This window comes from Acomys minous (genome assembly GCF_964271855.1).
Source record: "Acomys minous genome assembly, chromosome: 1".
NCBI lineage: Eukaryota > Metazoa > Chordata > Mammalia > Rodentia > Muridae > Acomys > Acomys minous.
The window spans coordinates 9,295,937-9,314,925 of NC_140483.1; the positions used below are offsets into that span (position 1 = coordinate 9,295,937).

The 18,989-nt window shown below is 40.3% G+C and overlaps 1 protein-coding gene and 1 long non-coding RNA gene across 6 annotated transcripts in view; one reads left to right on the forward strand and one right to left on the reverse strand.

The window, feature by feature from the left end:
* Window positions 1-17,740, forward strand: part of LYPLAL1 (lysophospholipase like 1) — a 33,535-nt gene extending 15,795 nt beyond the window's left edge. For all 5 annotated transcript variants that reach the window (XM_084785833.1, XM_084785832.1, XM_084785835.1 and 2 more), the window contains 2 exons: window positions 16,014-16,129; window positions 16,878-17,740. In XM_084785833.1, the coding sequence (XP_084641959.1) occupies window positions 16,014-16,129; window positions 16,878-17,129 (368 nt within the window). In that variant the 3' untranslated portion in view covers window positions 17,130-17,740. The remainder of the gene's footprint in view (window positions 1-16,013; window positions 16,130-16,877) is intronic.
* The window catches only part of LOC311599825, a 148,056-nt gene continuing 137,571 nt past the window's right edge, over window positions 8,505-18,989 (reverse strand). The window contains exons 3-4 of the long non-coding RNA XR_014780010.1: window positions 9,373-9,643; window positions 8,505-8,999 (exon numbers count right to left, since the gene is read on the reverse strand). This is a non-coding gene — a long non-coding RNA (uncharacterized lncRNA). The remainder of the gene's footprint in view (window positions 9,000-9,372; window positions 9,644-18,989) is intronic.

Here is an 18,989-nt window from a genome sequence, read left to right on the forward strand (position 1 = left end):
AGGGGCTAATGAGCTAGGCATGGATCAGAGAGATGGTGCGTTGGTTCCAAGAGTGCCAGCTGCAATTCCAGAGGACCTGGGTTCAATTCCCAGCACCCACTTGGCAGCTCACAACCATCTGTAGCTCCAGCTCCAGCTCCAGCTCCAGGGGACTGGATGTCCTTTTCTGGCCTCCGTGGGCACCAGACATGCATGTGGTAATAGGCATACATGTAGGCAAAGCACCTATACACGCAGAATAAAATAATAATAGATATGTATTGTAAGTTAGACATGTCCTTGAATTTGTCAGTATTAGGTAATGGAACCCAAGGAGGTCATAGCAGTAGGAAAATATTATGATGAAAATTTGTTGTAAAATAAGACTACAGAGTCTTTGGAAGTCTTTACAATAATAAAAACATCTTTGAATGCCATAATCTATAGGTCCTTGAGTCTCTTGAAGACTGTATCTATTTTACCTTACATATCTATAGAATCCTATCTAGCTGTTAAACCTAAGATATATATTCTTGTGGTAATAATTGACATGATCATGATTTGATCAACAATTAGCTTGTATTACTTAATTATCCTAAACAGCCTGCAATACCACTTTCAACGTATTGGAAGTAATCCTTGTATTATAATTGAGTTATATTGGTACAATACCTCATATTAGTGTGTGTGTGTGTGTGTGTATGTGTGTGTGTGTGTAGAGAGAGAGTGTGTGTTTGTGAAGAAGAATCTTAAATTTGAATTCTATACCAATGTATCAAAATTAAACTTACTTTGCATCGATATACAAAATTCTAAACCAATGAATTAATAATAACCTTATTTGTGAGTAACAATTAAGGCTTTAAGTTGAGGAATAGATTCAAAATCTACTTTTTGTTCTATCATCCCTATATATGTCTATATTCCCCCTTCTTTCTTTTCAACCCCTGTCTCCATACCTACAAAAGAAAGATAAAGGAAAAGAGAGTCATCCCTGAGTCCCACCTCGTTTTCTCTCAGCATAAGATCAATAATAACTTATAAACAACTCCCAATGAAAATAAGCATCTGTAGCCCAAGAGAGCAAACAAAAACCTACCTAACCTCCCTTAGGGGAAATGGGGTGTCGTTCTATTAAGGTTTCTTCCAGTTGATTTGGGGCAAACAATACCTTTGTAGAGGCCCAAATAAAATTGAGGAAGATGATTAAAACAATCCAGAAATAGCATTTGTGGTCCAGTTTCTAAATGTTGAGAAATTCCAGGCTTAATAGGAGTCCCATGTGGGACAGTTTGAAATGCTGGACCAATTGGGATAGGAAGCTTTCTTCAAAACTGTCCTGGAAGCTGTCCTGCTTTGATGAGGAACAGGAACTGAAGCACTTTTTTGCTGGAACATGAAGGATGCAGAATGTCAGCGTCCAGCATGCTGAGAGGAGTGAATCCTGTCAGGTCTGAACCAGTGTCAGTGTTCAGTTCTTTTGTTCTGAAAACATCTAATTTCTCACAAGCATTATACAGTCCTAAAATTGTAAACATATAAGGTGTACAGGATTCACAGAACAATTAAGACTGGTTCTCTGCTTTGTATGAGCAGAAGTAAAACATTTGCAAATCTTCATTCATGCCATACAAAGAATGGCATCTAATAAGTCGTCACAGGGATTCTGTGACCAACACAAAGCCTTGTCTGTGCATAGACATTCATGTCTCAGCCAGTCTCAGAGCTATTCCCATGTAGTGAGATTAGCAATGTAAATTACCTGCTTGTCTTGCAGTTTGAATTCCTTACATCCTGATTGTAGGCCCCGCCTCCATCACCTCCAGACCCCACCCTTCCTCCTTCATACCTTCTCCCTCCCTCCCCTAGTCCTCAGAAAGGGGAGCCCTCCTCCCCTAACATCTGACCTCAGCCTATCAAGTGTTATCTGTACTACCTGTGTCCTCTTCCTCTGTGGGATGGCAAGGCCACCTTGCCAGGGGGAAGTGATCAATGTTGGGAGGCCCAACATTGTCAAAAGTAGTCCCTACTCCATACATTGTGGGACCCATAAGTAGACTGTGCTGCCTATCTACTTCATCTGAACAGAGTGTCTACACCTTGGTTGGCACATCAGTCTCTGTATTGTAATGTGGTTATCCTGTTTTAAATGGCTAATATCTGCTTATGAGTGAGTATATACCATATGTGTCTTTCTAGGCCTGAGTTACCGCAGTCAGGATGATTGTCTCTAGTTGTATCCATTGCCTGCAAATTTCAAGATTTCCTTGTTTTTTATTGCTAAATAGTATTCCATTGTGTAAATGAACCATAGTTTCTTCATCCATTCTTTGGTAGTGAAGGACATCGAGGTTGTTTCCAGATTCTAGCTACTATGAACAAGACTGCTATGAACATAGTTTAGCAAATGTCTTCATTGTATGGTGGAGCATTTTTAGGGTATATGCCCAGGAGTGGTATGGCTAGATCTTGAGATAAATTTATTCACAATTTCTGAGATAGCGTCAGATTGATTTACAAAGTGGTTGTACAAGTTTGCACTCCCACTAGCAATGGAAGAGTGTTCCCCTTTCTCCTCATCCTTTCCAGCAGATGCTGTCACTTGAATTTTTGATCTTAGCCATTCTGACAGGTGTAAGATGGAATCTCAGAATCGTTTTGATTTGCATTTTCCTGATAACTAGCAATGCGGAATGTGTTTCTCAGCCGTTTGATATTCCTCTCTTGAGAATTTTCTGTTTAGCTCTGTACCCCATTTTTAATTGGGATATTTGGCTTGGTGGTGTTTAATTTCTTGAGTTCTTTATATATTTTAGATATTAGCCCTTTGTTGGATGTAGGGCTGGTGAAGATCTTTTCCAAGTCTGTAAGCTGTCATTTAGGTTCTGTTGACAGTGTCATTTGCCTTACAGAAGCTTTTCAGTCACATAAGGCCCTATTTATTAATTGTTGATCTTAAAGCTGTTGGTGTTCTGTTCAGGAAGTTGTCTCCTGTGCCAATGAGCTCAAGGTTCTTCCCACTTTTTCTTCTAACAGATTTAATGTGTCTGGTTTTACGTTGAGGTCTTTAATCCATTTGGACTTCAGTTTTGTGCAGGACAATAGATATGGATCAATTTGCATTTTTCTACATGTAGCCATCCAGTTAGAACAGCATCATTTGTTGAAGATGGTGTCTTTTTTATATTGTATGCATTTGGCTTCTTTATAAAAAAATCAAATGCCCATAGGTATGTGGGCTTATTTCTGGATCTTCTATTCAATTCCACTGATCAACCAGCCTATTTCCATGCCAATACCATGCTGTTTTTATTACTATTGCTCTATAGTACAGCTTGAGATCCAGGATGGAGATTGCTCCAGAAGACGTTTTATTGTACAGGATTGTCTTAGCTATTCTGGGTTTTTTGTTTTTTCATATGAAGTTGAGAATTGATCTTTCTAGGTCTGTAAGGAATTGTGTAGGTATTTTGATAGGAAATGCATTGAATCTGTAAATTGCCTTTGGTAAGATGGACATTTTTACTATGTTGATTCCCTCATCCATGAACATGGGAGATCTTTCCATCTTCTGATATCTTCTTCAATTTCTTTCTTTAGAGACTTGAAGTTTTTTTTTTTTTCATTTAAGTCTTTCACTTGTTTGGTTAGAGTTACACCAAGATACTGTACATTATTTGTGGTTATTGTGAAGGGTGTTCTTTCTCACCCCATTTGTCATTTGTATATAGCAGGGCTACTGATTTTGTTTTACTTGATTTTGTCTCCAGCCAATTTGATAAAGGTGTTTATCAGCTACAGGAGTTCCTTGGTAGAATTTTTAGGGTCATTTATGTATATCATCATGTCATCCATAAATAGTGGTAGTTTGACTTCTTCCTTTCCTATTTCTATCCCTCTTGATCTCCTTTAGTTGTCTTATTGCTCTAGCTAGGACTTCAAGTACTATATTGAAGAGCTATGGAGAGAGTGGACAGCCTTGTCTTTGCCTGATTTCAGTGAAATTGATTTAAGTTTCTCTACATTTAGTTTGATGTTGGCTATAGGCTTGCTGTATATTGCTTTTATCATGTTGAGGTATGTACCTTGTATCCCTGCTCTTCCCAAGCCTTTAAACATGAATGTTGGATTTTCTCAAATGCTTTTTCAGCATCTAAGGAGATGATCATGTGAGTTTTTTCTTTCAGTTTACTTATATGATGGATTACATTGATTGATTTCTATATATTGAACCACCCCTGCATGCCTGGAATGAAACCTACTTGGTCGTGGTGAATGATATTTTTGATGTGTTCTTGGATTCCGTTTGCAAGCATTTTGTTGAGTGTTTTTGCATCACTATTCATAAGAGAAATTGGTCTGAAATTCTTTCTTTGTAGAGTCTCTGTGGTTTAGGTATCAGGGTGACTGTGGCCTCAAAGAATGAGTTTTGTAATGTTCCTTTGTTTCTATTTTGTAGCATAGTTTAAGGAGAATTGATGTTAACTCTTCTTTGAAGGTCTGGTAGAATTCTGCACTGAAACAATTAGACCCTCGGGTTTTTTTTGGTTGGGAGACTTTTGATGACTGCCTCAATTTCCTTAGGAGATACAGGACTATTTAATTTGTTTACCTGATCTTGATTCAGTTTTGCTAGTTAATATCTATCAAGAAAATTCTCCATTCATTTAGGTTTTCAAATGTTGTGGAATATAGGCTTTTGTAGTGTGACCTAATGATTCTTTGGATTTCCTCAATATCTGTTGTTATGTCTCCCTTTTCATTTCTGATGTTGTTTATTTGATTACTCTCCCTTTGCTTTTTAGTTAGCTTGGCTAAGGATTTGTCTATCTTGCTGATTTTCTCAAAGAACCAGCTCTTGGTTTTGTTGATTCTTGTAATTGTTCTTTTTGTTTCTAATTAATTGATTTCAGTCCTGAATTTGATGATTTCCAGCATCTACTCCTCTTTGATGAGGCTTCTTCTTCTTCTTCTTCTTCTTCTTCTTCTTCTTCTTCTTCTTCTTCTTCTTCTTCTTTCTTCTTCTTCTTCTTTCTTCTTCTTCTTCTTCTCCTCCTCCTCCTCCTCCTCCTCCTCTTCCTCCTTCCTCCTTCTTCCTCCTCCTTCTTCCTCCTCCTTCCTCCCTCCTCCTCCTTCCTCCTCCTTCCTCCTCCTTCTTCCTTCTTCCTCCTTCTTCCTCCTCCTTCCTCCCTCCTCCTCCTTCTTCCTTCCTTCCTCCTCCTCCTCCTCCTTCCTCCTCCCTCCCTCCTCATTCCTCCTTCTTTTTCCTCTTCCTTCTTTTTCCTCTCTTTCTTCTTTTTCCCCCTCTTCCTCCTCCTCCTCCTTTGTCTTCTTCATCCTCCTCCTCCTCTTCTTCCTCTTCTTTTTTTTCCCCAAAAGATAGTCTCTCTGTATAGCCCTGGCTGTCCTGAACTCAGTTTGTAGACCAGGCTGGCCTCAAATTCACAGAGATCCACCTGCCTATGCCTCCCAAGTGCGAGGATTAAAGGTGTGCATTACCACCACCCTGCTTCTTTTTGTTCTAGAGCTTTCAGGTGTGTTGTTAAAGTTGCAAGTATGGGATCTCTCCAATTTCTTTATAAAGGTACTCAGTGCTATGAACTTCACTCTTCACACCACTTTCATTGTGTCCCATAAGTTCGGAGATTCATTGAAGCCTAGGAAGTTTTTAATTTCTTTTTTCATTTTCTTCCTTACCAAGATATCATTAGTAGGGAGTTGTTCAGTTTCTATGAGTTTGTAGGCTTTCTGTTGTTTCTGTTGTTATTGAGGTCCAGCTTTAAACCATGGTGGTCTCATAAGATGAAGGGATTATTTCAATAAGATGCAAATGGTTATTTCAATCTTTTTGCATCTGTTGAGGTTTGCTTTGTGACCAAGTATATGGTCGATTTTGGAGAGGGTTACATGAGTTGCGGAGAAGAAGGTGAATTCTTTCATGTTTGGGTGAAAAGTTCTGTATATATCAGTTAGGTCCATTTGATTCATGATGTCTATTAGTTTTGTTGTTTCTCCATTTAGTTTCTGCCACGATAATCTATCTATTGGTGAGAGTGGGATGTTGAAGTCTCCCACTATTGAAGTGTGAGATTCGATGTGTGATTTAAGCTTTAGTAATGTTTCGTTTATGAATGTGGGTGCTCCTGTATTTGGGGCACAGATATTCAGAATTGAGACATCATCTTGGTGTATTTTTCCTTTGAGTATGAGGTATCCTTCCCCATCTCTTTTGATTAGTTTTGGTTGTAAGTCTATTTTATTAGATACTAGAATGACTACTCCAGCTTGTTTCTTGGCTCCGTTTGCTTAGAAAACCTTTTTCCAGCCCTTTAATCTAAGGTAATGTTTATCTTTATTGCTGAGGTGTGTTTCTTGTATGCGACAGAATAATGGGTCCTGTTTTCACATCCATTCTGTTAGCTTGTGTCTCCTCATTGGGGAGTTGAGGCCCTTGATGTTAGGAGATATTAATGACCAGTGGTTATTGGTTCCTATTATTTTGATGTTGGTAGTGGTAGAGAGAGAGAGTGTGGGGGGGAGCTTCCTTTCTTTTGTTTTTATGGATGTGGAGTTATTTATTTCCTTTGCTTTCCTGTGTAAAGTTACCCTCCTTGGGTTGGAGTTTTCCTTCTAGTTTCTTCTGTAAAACTGAATTTGTGGTTAGGTACTGTTTGAACTTGATTTTGTTATGAAACACCTTATTTTCTCCATCTATGATGATTGAAAGTTTTGCTAGGTATAGTAGTCTGGGTTGGTATCTGTGGTCTCTTAGTGTCTGCATGACATCTGTCCAGGCCCTTCTGGCTTTCATAGTCTCTCTTGAGAACTCAGGGGTAATTCTGATAGGTTTGCCTTTATATTGACTTGGCCTTTTTCTCTTGCAGCTTTAAATATTCTTCTGTGTTTTGATTATTATGTGACAGAAGGATTTTCTTTTCTGATTCAATGTATTTGGAATTCTGTAGGCTTCTTGTATATTTATGGGCATTTCTTTCTTTAGGTTAGGGAAGTTTTCTTCCATGATTTTTTTAAAAAAACATTTTCTGGGCCTTGTAGTTGGGAGGGTTCTTTTTCTTCTTATCCTTATGATTCTTAGGGCTGGTCTTTTCATAATATCCCAGATTTCTGTGTCAGGAGCTTTTTAGATTTGACATTTTCTTTGATTGCTGTATCCATTTCTTCAGCCACATCCCTGATATTTTTTTTTTCAATCTCTTGAACTCTGTTGGTGATGCCTGTGTCTGTAGATACTATCCTTTTCTCTAGGTTTTCCATTCCCAGGATTATCTCAGATTGTGCTTTCTTCATAGCTTCTGTCTCCATGTTTAGGTCTTAAAACATTTTATTCATTTCCTTCTCCTATTTAATTATAGTTTCTTTAAGTGATTTGCTCAGTTCTTTTATCTCTTTCTTTGTACATTCTTGTTCTAGTTTGAGGGATTTATTTTCCTCCTTTAAGGCCTCTATCACTTTCATAACCTCAGATTTGAAATCCTTCTCTTGTGTGTTGGCTGTGGTAGGATCTCCAGGGCTTGCTGTGGTGGTGGGACTACTGGTTTCTTGTGGTATCAAATGGTCCTGGGGATTGTTGATTGTGTTCTTACACTGACCTCTTCCCATTCTGATGTCTCTGCTTGGAGTGTGTGTCCAGTGCCTGCTTGGTCCTTGGAACTTTCTGAGGATTTGCTGGGTAACCTATGGTCATATCCACTAGCGTTCCCAACTGTGGTGTCTGCTAGGCTCTAGCGCCCACAGATGCTGGTGTTCTTTCAGGCCTAGGCTCTCTCTGTACCCCAGGGACTTCAAGAGCCAAATGCCAGCCAGGCGTGTGGTGTTCAAGTGGGCACACGGTGACTGCTTAGACACCCAGGAGTTTTCTGTGGCTTTTCTGGGTGACCTGAGGTCAATCCACTAGTGTTCCTGACTGTGATGTCTTCTCGGTGCTAGTACCCACAGATGCTGGTGATTTTGCAGTCCCTGGCTTGCACTGCACACTGGGGGGTTCCAGAGCTGCCTGCCAGCCAGGCGTGTGGCATTAGCCTTCAGAGGCTATGTACCCATTTCTGTGGGTACCAGGGACTTTGGAACATGGTGGGCTCCAGCCTCCGGCAAAACTGCAAACAGTTTAGACCCCTCTGACCTGTGGGTCATCAGATCAGTCCTTACGTTATTGAAAAGTCACTGCTGTCCTATTAATCAAACAAGGTGTATCTTAGGTGCTGCCATCTTGGATCCCCCTCTTGAGTGTTTTTCCCCCACAAGTAAGTTTAAACAAGTATTAGTGACTAATTTTAATTTGCATTTAATTTTCTATTTTCCATTCAATTCTGCTTTAAGTTTAGCACAAAAGGCTTTTCTAACAAAATGTATTAGCTTATCCCTTTTATAACATATGTATATATTTGTCTTTTGTTCTCTGTAACATTCAAACGTATTTAATATTTAGTATTTGGTTTACTTGGAATTTAGATTTTTATTATTATTTTCTGGGTCAGCAAGAGAAATTTGTTAAAAGATTAATTTATATGTAATTATAAGACAGTCTGTGATCAAGTTAGTACTTTATCAAGGCTTCATGTAATTTATGAAAAAACTGTCTCTGGAATAATTGCACACACACATATATATATATAATACATTATAAAATCTGAAGTTTATAATGAAGGTATAACAACATTTGTAGAATAGTATACTATGAAAATCTAAAACAAGAAAGAAAAATATATCATTCAAATGTGTAACATGAGCCAATTAACTTCAGCGAGACCACTCTTCTAGCTTCAGATGTGATCCTGTCCATCTGTTTGGTGTCCTCCTTAACCGTCTGGTTCCCAGACTGACAAAGAAAATAACAGCTCCACAGTGGAGTGTCATGAAATTCATGCGATTCTTGACCACTTGCACATGAACAATTGGGCCGCCGTACCAGCACTCTGTGTGTGCTGCCTGCACAGTAGCTGTTCACAGAGGAAGCACGATGCATTGTACTCAGTCTGCTTTTGCTGTGGTTTTCCCAATCACTGATTGATAAAAAAAAAAAAAAAACTGAGCCTACATAAGACAGTGCAAGCGTAGTCTCTGGAGACATTCACGAATCTTCACTGGGTGTATGAAGGATGTAATGTAGTGGTCAGTTTGCTTGTTTTTTGCATATTTATACATCACATGAGTCTATGAAGGTTATGATAAGATTTAGAAGAAACACAAGCATGCAATTACTAACTTTCCAGTTACTTTTTTGAAAGTTGACCAGATGTCCCCCATAGAAGCAGCCTAAATCCTCTGCTGTGAAGAAATGCAACAGTGTGAGATCCCCTTGTCTTCTGGCTCTCTTACACATCCACTGTGAGTGCCATATGTAAAATACAAGCACATTTTATAGCCAGTGCATACCTTGGATTTACTTAATGGAATTCTGTATGTTTTTATTAAGAAAATAAGTCAAAATAGAGAGTGGGCAACTCGAGCGTGCACTGTTGTGCTTGGGAAGTCTAGAGATGACGGGAATACTCTTCAGTTAGCTGATGCTTAGCACATAGCCCTCCTCATCTGTCAGTCACGTTTGTATGGGAGGTGACCATAAGTTTTTCTTCTCTGTGCAGCTTTCCCGATTGAGCAGTGAGGGAAGTAGGAGATGACTGGTTTCCTTCCACCTGTGAATGGACTGAAAGTCAGAGGTTATGAGTAACTCAGAGGGAACCTAGAACTCAAGCCCCTTAATTTAGTCAAGAACTTTCTACCATGATCAGAATCCATTGGTGGCCACTAGGTGGTGATAATTTGTTAAGAGAAAATATTGATATAATTTAGGTTCAATTTTGATCTAGGATGTAAGGAATCCGACTCTTACCAGAAGTTTGATACTATGCATGTATGATCAAAATTTTGCAGTAGGGAGGAGAAAGTGCTTGTAGGCCCACACTTATGTCACATGAGTGACCCATATACTCACCGTAGATGGCACAGTTAAACAGTTATGGTGATGCATAAAAGTGCATGTTATATAGCCATTAAATTACTGTCTACACATGGAAGGCACTCAGCGAGTGTTTATCACATTTTAAATTTAGATCTTAACTTTCATATCTTTTGTAATCCTGTGCAAAGACTTCTCATATTAGGGATCCACATGAGATAAAGCAGGGTGCAAAGTAGAGTTTGTTCAACTGTTCAAACAAGATTTGAAAACCTACTAAATTTAGGTCTAGGTACTAAGAATTTCAAGATTCGTTTCCTTTATTTGTTTTATCTATGGAGCATTTTAAAATTTTACTTTATCTTTATAGAATGGGAGTGTATTAATATTAACATTATAATAAGGTTTAAAATAAAAGCAAATTAGAGGGGCATCTGGAATCCACAAGATGCAGCCTACAGTACCATCTTCTGAATGCTCATGTCTTGCTTGGAGCTAGCATGTGGAATGGCGGCATTGTTCTCTATAGAAAACAACTCAGGATTCTTTAGCAGCACAAAGCAGGCCTCCAAAGGCTTGATTGGGACCATTGTCCTAACACTTTTCCATAAAAGAGTAGAAATCTTGTAATGTGTGAGCTTCATAGGAGAGGAAATACAGAAATAAACATGGTAACCATGAGTTGTCTATTCCAAGGTCTTTTGAGGCTTTTCTCCAGTTTGAAGAGTACCAGAGTACCATGTAAATGAGACAGAGGGACTGCAAGTTGGGACAGTGGTGGGGTTTATTATCTTAAAATTCTGTTCCCTTGATAGCAAACATTGCATTTTTGTCCTTAGGATTTTGCTTTGAGAGAGAACATGTTAATTTTCCCAGTATAGATTTTTAATAGATTGTTTCTTTTTTTATTTTATACAAAGAGTTCATAAAGCCAAGTTTATTATTTCTTAACATGTTTTATTCAGCTTGTTAATCTTAAGTATAAGTTAAATTGTTACCTCTTATTACTTTAAATACTTCACCAGCAACCATAACTGCCCACCATAACCATTAGCCACAGTGAATTTACTGTTTTCTATTTACTTACTGAGTGGTATATTGTGGGCTGGAGTTTAGACTTCTGGATGGAAAATTGACTCAAATAACTGGTCCTTTGTGTTCAGTTTTCATTTTTGAGGGAAAATATACAAAGTTCCTTTTCACAGTCCCCTGGTAGAGGTGACAGTGTTGTCAGAGCCAGCAAGTGGGAGCTGTGATTGCCTCACAGGATTGTAAATGGGTTAGGGACTTAAAATGAGGTCTTAATAGCATTTCAACATGCACATGTTCTCCCCATTGTGATATATAGAAGCAAGGTGAAAGGCTTATAGGAACCTTTATGTGTTTTCTTCTTTCTTTTTCTCTCTTTTCTTTTTCTTCTCTTCTGTTGCCCCTCACCAGAGCCCTCTCTCCTATTTATGGTATTTTTTTTGGGGGGAGGGGTCTTTCTTTCTCTCTCAGTCTAGTCATCAAAGGACACCGAAGCTACACAGAGTCACTGGATTTCCTACTTGATAAAAATGAAATGTCAAAGGTGCTTCATGTGTAAAGTTTTATGGTTTTATGATCACTTTAAAACATATTTTGGCCTTTTTATTTGTTTGATTTATACTTTTACTTTTTATGATCTTTATCTTAGCCTCAAGATTATCTTTTAATGAAATTCCTTTAGCTAAGTTGGATTTTTGAAAAGTTTTCTCTGGTACACTTAGATGCTCTTTGTTGTTTAAGTATAGCTGACACCAGGGACTGTGGCTCTTTAAATTCAAATTTAAGCCACCTAAAGATTAAACACATTTTAAAATTTAGCTTCCCCATCATACTAGCTATCCTTGAAATGATCATGAACAATGTTGAGAAAATGTAATTCAAGTTTTTTAGTTTCTCAGGAAAGAACAGCTTTGTAGCCTGGATGTAGCTGTGATGTAACCCTGGAGTCCACAGCAGATAGATCATCTTAAATCACCACCATGTTTGCATTTAATCCTTAATTCTTCCTGTTGAATGGGTCACCATAGCAGCTGTGATTTCCAAACATGTAATTCATGGCGGAAGAGCTTTACCTCACACACATAGTAGAAGAGCTTTACCTTACACACATGTGAAGAGATTTTGCTCGTGGCCTGGGAGTGAGTCTCATGTATTTTTAAGAAGACAAATTAGAGTGTTCAGGCCGAGCATACTAAGCCCTCAGTCCAGATTTCCTTTTCTTTTGTGAGATGCGGTGGTGTTCAAGTTGTCCTCAACCTCACAGTTCTCTTACCTTCTCCCAAGTGCTTCAGTTACATGTGAACACCACCATTCCTCACCGCAACATTACATGTTTGTCAAAGCTTTATTATCATATCAAATTAAATGGCCAGAAAATGACATTTCCTGATGATAAATTTGCCTCCTTGCAGAAGTATCTTTTTCAAACTTCAGTTTATATTAACTTCATTTATCCAGTGAATATTTATGAAGCTCCTGCTGTGCCCAGCCCTGTTCTAAGCATAGGGAGATCTTTCTTCTCTGGTGAATGCTAAGCCACTATGCTCTTCACTGAAGACCTTGTTAAAGTGTCAGAAGCAGAAGCAGCCGCATGCACAATGTCTGGCTTTTGAGTTTTATGTTTAATAAAGATCCACTTAATAAATCCCAGCAAGAAATTAAATGCTAGGAACAGTTTCTAGTATGATTTATTCCCTTCTGTGAAGGAATATTGCCTTGCTGCAGAGGAACTGTTAAACCCCTAGCTATGGCTTGAATTATCGCAGTGCCAGTATCACGGCTCCCCTCCTTCCCTCTCCTCCCCAGCCTCACACTTCCTCCAGATCCCACTCTTTTCTTCCTCTCCCCCTCTCCCTCTCTCCCTCTCCCTCCCTTTTCCCCTTGCCCCCCCCAGTCTCTTTCTCTCTCACACACACACACACCCCTCAGAATACTTTGAGATGCATAGCTCATGCCTAGCAGTGTGTTTGCTTTTACAATTTATATGAATGAATAAGGAACAACAGCAACAAGTTGCAGCATCACCCCACGAGAGTCTAGGAAGTATGCAGTTCTGTTCTGAGAGATATTGATTCTTTCTCCCCAGTGAAAAATGGATCTGTGTGCTTGTGACAAATATAAACTTCGACAACCTTTAATTCAAATTTTAGCGCTGACCAGTCACACAGTGTTGTGCAGCACTCTGATAGAAACTGGTGAGGCTGTCTAGCTCTCTGTTTTCCTGGAAATTAAGTCCTGGATGTTAATGAATTTATTCGGACATTCAGATGGGATATGTCACAGGCAGACTAGAACTAAGGTTCCCATATTGTCGGTCTAATCCTCCTTGTAGTTCAAATTTTTAAGTTAGAAAATATTAATGGAAGCTTATGAATCTTTGCTAAACTAGCAAGTTAACAGACATTTTGGGTTGGTTGGTTGTTTCTGAGACAGGGCCTCATGTAGTCTGGGTTGACCTCGAGCTCCTGATCCTACCTCCACCTCCTCCTTTGTGCTGGCAATATAGGGGTACACACCAAACATGGATTCTGTCACACAGACCTGGTTATTCAGTTGCCATCGTATACCAGGCACTGAACCGAGCTGGGCATCTGAAGATGAACCAGCTAATGTGTACATACAGAGGAGGGCAGAGGCGCCACTCCACATGTCATAAGCACTCAGCCAGTTTCAGACGAGTGAAGAAAACTTGTCTTGAGTTTGCAACATGGAGAGAACTAGTGTATCTTCAGCAAATGAAAAGGAGAACTTCGCTTCAAACCCACATGGCATTAGCTACTGTGTTGAGACTTCAGTTGAAAGAGGCCTGAAGCTAGAGATGCAGCAAAGTCTTATGGAAACACTGGCTCAGAGGTTCCCTCTGTGTACACCCATGCTCCAGTGCTGGGAGCTGATTGTGCCTGTGCCAAGGTCTCCGTGCATAGAGGAGACGTGTGGAGAATGCATCACTGCACAGACACACAGCTCCCGCCACCAGCTGCTATGTCCAGGGAAGGCTCACACACAAAGGCAAGCTATGCCTAGTGTCTTGAGATATGTGCCTCCTCCTTCACCAAGCTGTTCCCGAACCTTTCTTTGCAGGTAGAGATGGTGGCGGGTCTATCATCCTATAGGTGGCTCTCGTCCACAGTGGTCTAGTCACTAGACCACTAGACTGTAGTGCTGCCGGTTAGCCCATGTCATTTCTTTCTGTAGTAATAAAATTACAGGCATGATAATCATTCTTATCATGCATGGTTATTGTTTACAAATTGTGCCTTTTAGGAGAAACTAAACTTTTCAATATGCTAGCCCTCTTTTATATATCCTGATCCCTAATTAATAGCAGCTGCCTTCCCCAGAGAAAGAACTCCTCTGAATAAATATCAAAGGATGAGAGTCAGTACAGTAAGCTCTGTCACGGTGACCTGGATCCCGAAAGTCTTCACTTTCTACCTAAAATTAAGGACACACCTGTCAGCAGGCCACCTGTTGCCTCGGGTTTCAGGCCTCTTGATGGACATAGGGGGTGTGTTATAAATTTACACTTATTCTCTGAGGAGGGCTAACATTGGTCTTTATTATGTGATGTAAGGCAGAAGCCTGAAAATTAGGAGACCAAATTGTGTACCAGAGTGTAATTTTAAACCCTGTAAATGTGTGGTTTACTTTCGCTATTTATTTCTCATAGACTACAAATGAGAAACCTTCAACTCTCACTAAGGGTTAGCTCACACAGAACACTGAGCTCTGGCCATGTGTACAGGCATCACCATCTCTGCTCTTTCCCCGACTGCTGTCACTAATCTGTGATGCGGGTGTTTTTTCATCTGTGCCCCTAAATAGCAGGGCCTCTATGTGTTTTAATTTGCCTCAGTCCAGCAACTGTCACAGTATTCTGCACATAAAGCCTGACTGAGGCAGGAGAAACAGGAGTTCCAGGACAGCCTGTGCCATAGAGCAATGCTATCTCAAAAAGCCAAGGGCTGGCTAAGTCATCTCAGCCCTTGGAGCACTTAAAGTTGTTACACGAATAAATGATTTTTCTTCCATAGATGATTTCCTTTTATTATATCTCGTCAGTTTACAAAGAATTACCATAGTCCAAAAATGCTTTACCTAGCTCACTGATGTTTTTAATCATCCTTCCTAATGCAGAGCTAGGTAGTCAGGCATCTGTTATGAGGAAGATAGCAGAAACATGACTGTTGGTGTGGTCCATGGCACAGCGAGTGCTAAGGAGAGGAACAGGCTATTAACTGCAGGTGTGGTGTGGGGGTTACTATAAACAAAACCCAAACTTAAGTAGACACTGGAAGTTTAAGTCAGGTAAATGCATACTATGACTTATATTTTGAACTATGATACTTTTCTTGATACATACGATTTCTCTCCTAAGGCTGGCTCCTTTTATGATGCATCTCTTTACCACTGATATCATGGCATTATTTATTCATAGCAGGATTTTTCTATGACATGAAGAACACTGGTGGTTTGAGTAGGAATCACTCTCACAGGCTCATATATTTGAATGCTTAGTCACCAGGGAGTGGAACTGTTTGGAAGGATTAGCAGGATTAGGAGGTGTGGCCTTTTCAGAGGAGGTGTGGGTTTGTTAGAAGAAGTGTATTACTGGAAGTGGGCTGTGAGGTTTCAAATGCCCACTCCAGGCTCAGGCACACTCCCCTGCACCCCCCCAACACACACCCCTGCAGCCCCCCCCACCAACACACATCCCAAGTCCCCGTCTCTCTGCTTGAAAGTCAGAGTAGAGCTCTCAGCTACTTCTCTGGCACCTAGAGGGCCTGCCTGCCACCATGTTCTCTGCCACGATGATAATGGACTGAAACTGTAAGCCAGCCCCCAATTAAATGCCTTTTTTATAATAAGTGTCATTATATTATTATTTTATTGTGATTATTCTGTCAGTGATAGAACAGTACCTAAGAAGGAGATTGAAGTTCTTTTTAGGAGTATATTTCCTTCACATCTCAGATGTCCTTAGGATGTTTGTGAAAGATTGGTACCGACCTGTTTTATTCTGAGGTACCATGTAACCATGTATGCGAATTCCTCTTCTTCTGATAAACATGTGTATTCCTTCCCTTAGGGGGATTTTCCATGGGAGGCGGCATGGCGATGCATTTAGCATATAGAGAACACCAAGATGTGGCAGGAGTGTTTGCTCTTTCTAGTTTTCTGAATAAAGAATCTGCTGTTTACCAGGTAAGTTCCAGAGTTAAAAACAAACAAACAAATGTAACAAGAAAAATAGACACATTGAAACTAAAATAAAGTTGGTAACTAAGTGGTAAAATGTGGTGCCTAGTTGATTTAGATTCAGTGTCCCTGCAGCTCATGGCCAGATGAGTCATGTTGACTCCAGGAGGCCTCTATATTCAGCAAGTACCCCATGGAAAGGACTGTTACAGAGGAGGGGTGTGTTTAATATTACATGAAACCTTTATACAGAAGTAGGATGTAGAAGACTATTGTCAGACTTGATTATTACGAGGCTACTCCAAAATCAGTTATGAAGCTGATACCTTCCAGTGATGTTCAAGTTGACAATGATTCTGCTTGATGCTGTTACAGCTTCATTACTAAAAACTGAACAGAATATGAGAATGCGCTTTTCCCTTCTGTTCTCCTTTAGTTCTGTCCCTCTCCCTCTCCCTCTCTCTGACTGCTATCTTTGCATTTCACTCAGTTTCTTGAGGAAACGCTTTACCGGCCCTGAAGAGTTTTCAGTGGCATGACCACAGGGCACACGCCCGCACAGCCGTCATGGAGGCCTGCCCCCTGGCATACAGGGCACACGCCCGCACAGCCGTCATGGAGGCCTGCCCCCTGGCATACATGCCCTCGCTCTGCACACCTCCGCTTCCTCCTCCTGCACTGACAGAAGCTGTAGTCTGCTAGGAGTGCTCTTCTCTGACAGATTGCCTGATGGGCTGTCTCAACCTTCCTCTAGGGTCTTCAGCAAGGTGACCGGCAAGGTGACCGCGTGCTCCCTGAGCTATTTCAGTGTCACGGCACTGCAGATGAGCTAGTTCTTCACTCTTGGGGCGAGGAGACAAACTCAAAACTGAAATCTCTAGGAGTGAGCACAACGTTTCACAGTCTTCCAAACATCTACCATGAGCTGAACAAAACTGAGCTGGAAGGACTGAAGACGTGGATTCTCACGAAGCTGCCAGAAGAGATTGACAAGCAGAGAGTGTGAATCCTGAGCACGTATTGATCATTTGTCTTCCATTTAATTTTTTTTCCTATTTCATCCCCACAAAAATTAAGTGTGGTGAAACGGCCAGCATCCCCATATTATACAAATGGCATTATATAATATCTGTCTATTTTCCTTCAACTAAATTGTCTTTGAAAGTCATCATGTGACGAATGTCAGCTGTTTATTTTGTGGCTGCATGGATGCCTTTGAATCGACACACTGCAATTTGCTTGTCCATCTGCCACAGATTTGGGTTACTTCCTGTGTGTAGCTGTCATAAGCAGGGCCATTATGCGGTGTAAACATCCACCCTGACCCCGGGGAGGCTGGATGATGTGTTGCAGCATCTCCTGAAACCGCCCAGATGTTTCGGCAGTGTGAGCTGGTACCCACTTACCCATCATTCTTCCATTCTGGCCATTCTAGTGTTTGTTCAGTGTGTGATTCCATTTCACTGGTGCCAATGATGTGATGCAGAATCCTACACTGGAAGGTTTTCACATAGCTATGAAAACTCAGTTTGCCCGCTCCAATCTGTTTCCAGATTATCTTTGTGAGAAGTGATCTGCTAGCAAATTATAATGATGAATAAAATATAGTTCCATAAAGAGTGATATAGTCTTATTAAGGGTAGAATTAATCTAGATCAATAGCTGTGCATTGTACCTTACATAAATTGTTATAAAAACCTGAAGAGCTTTTAAGTATTTAAAATCGCATACAAAATAATGTCTTTTCATAGTTTTCTCATATATGTATTGCACTTTGCTGGCATCCATTCCTCATGAACTTTCCTGTACTTCTTCCCATTAGTTCACTTACTCACCTCAAAAAGTCCCTACTGCTCTCAGTGTGTGTGTGTGTGTGTGTGTGTGTGTGTGTGTGTGTGTGTGTGTGTACGTGCTGCATATGAGAAAACACATGATATGGCACTTCTCTCTCTTCTCCTTACATTCTCCTGTCTGGTTCCCTATTTCTTCCCTCTGGACCTTTCTTTTCTCTCATATAGTCCCCTTCCACTTTTATATTTGTATGCACATAAACCTATATTCTTCATACAAGTGAACATGCGATGATTTTTCTTTGCATGTAATAAATGTGATCTCCACTTTTGAGTACTGAAAAATAATAACATTCCTTTTTATATCTTATAATACACCAAATTCTCTTTATCCTCTTATGTATCAAGGCCTTACTGTGGCTCCATGTCTTGACTACTGTACACAGCACTGCAGTTGCATGGATGTACAGTTGTCTCTGGTAATGAGTTAGCTTTCTCCATGCATATACCCAGGCGTGGTATGGCTGGAGCACTGCTAGCTCCATTCTTACTGTCTTGAGGAGTCTCCATATTGATTTCTGTAGAGGTGCAGTGTTTACATTCCATCCAGGAGTGTTTACATCCTTGCCAGCATGTGTTGTCCTTTCATTTCTTGATATTAGCCATCCTTCCTTAGATGAGGTGGAATCTCCATATTTTTGTGATTGCAATGTAGCCTTTTTATCCAGACTTTTACAGATTTTCGTCAACTCCATTTGGTAAGCCGGCCCTTTGAATCCCTTTCTCTTCATCAGTCAGAGAATGTGGACTGGATCCTTCCAGTGGGGCCAGAGGATAGAGTCACAGTTCTCCTGGGGTCAGGTGCTCCAGTTCAGCATGAACCAAACAATAAAGAAATAGCTTCATTTCAAAAGTTGGGGTAACTGCTACCTGAGGGAATCAGGGTCCAGACTATGAGGTACCTCTGAGTGGAAGCCACCTCCATTTGCCAGACTGGCAACCTTCTCAGTTACAGAGTTGCATGACTCAAGGGATCATGGCAATGTGAAGACCCAGAGGTCTCAACACTTCACTGT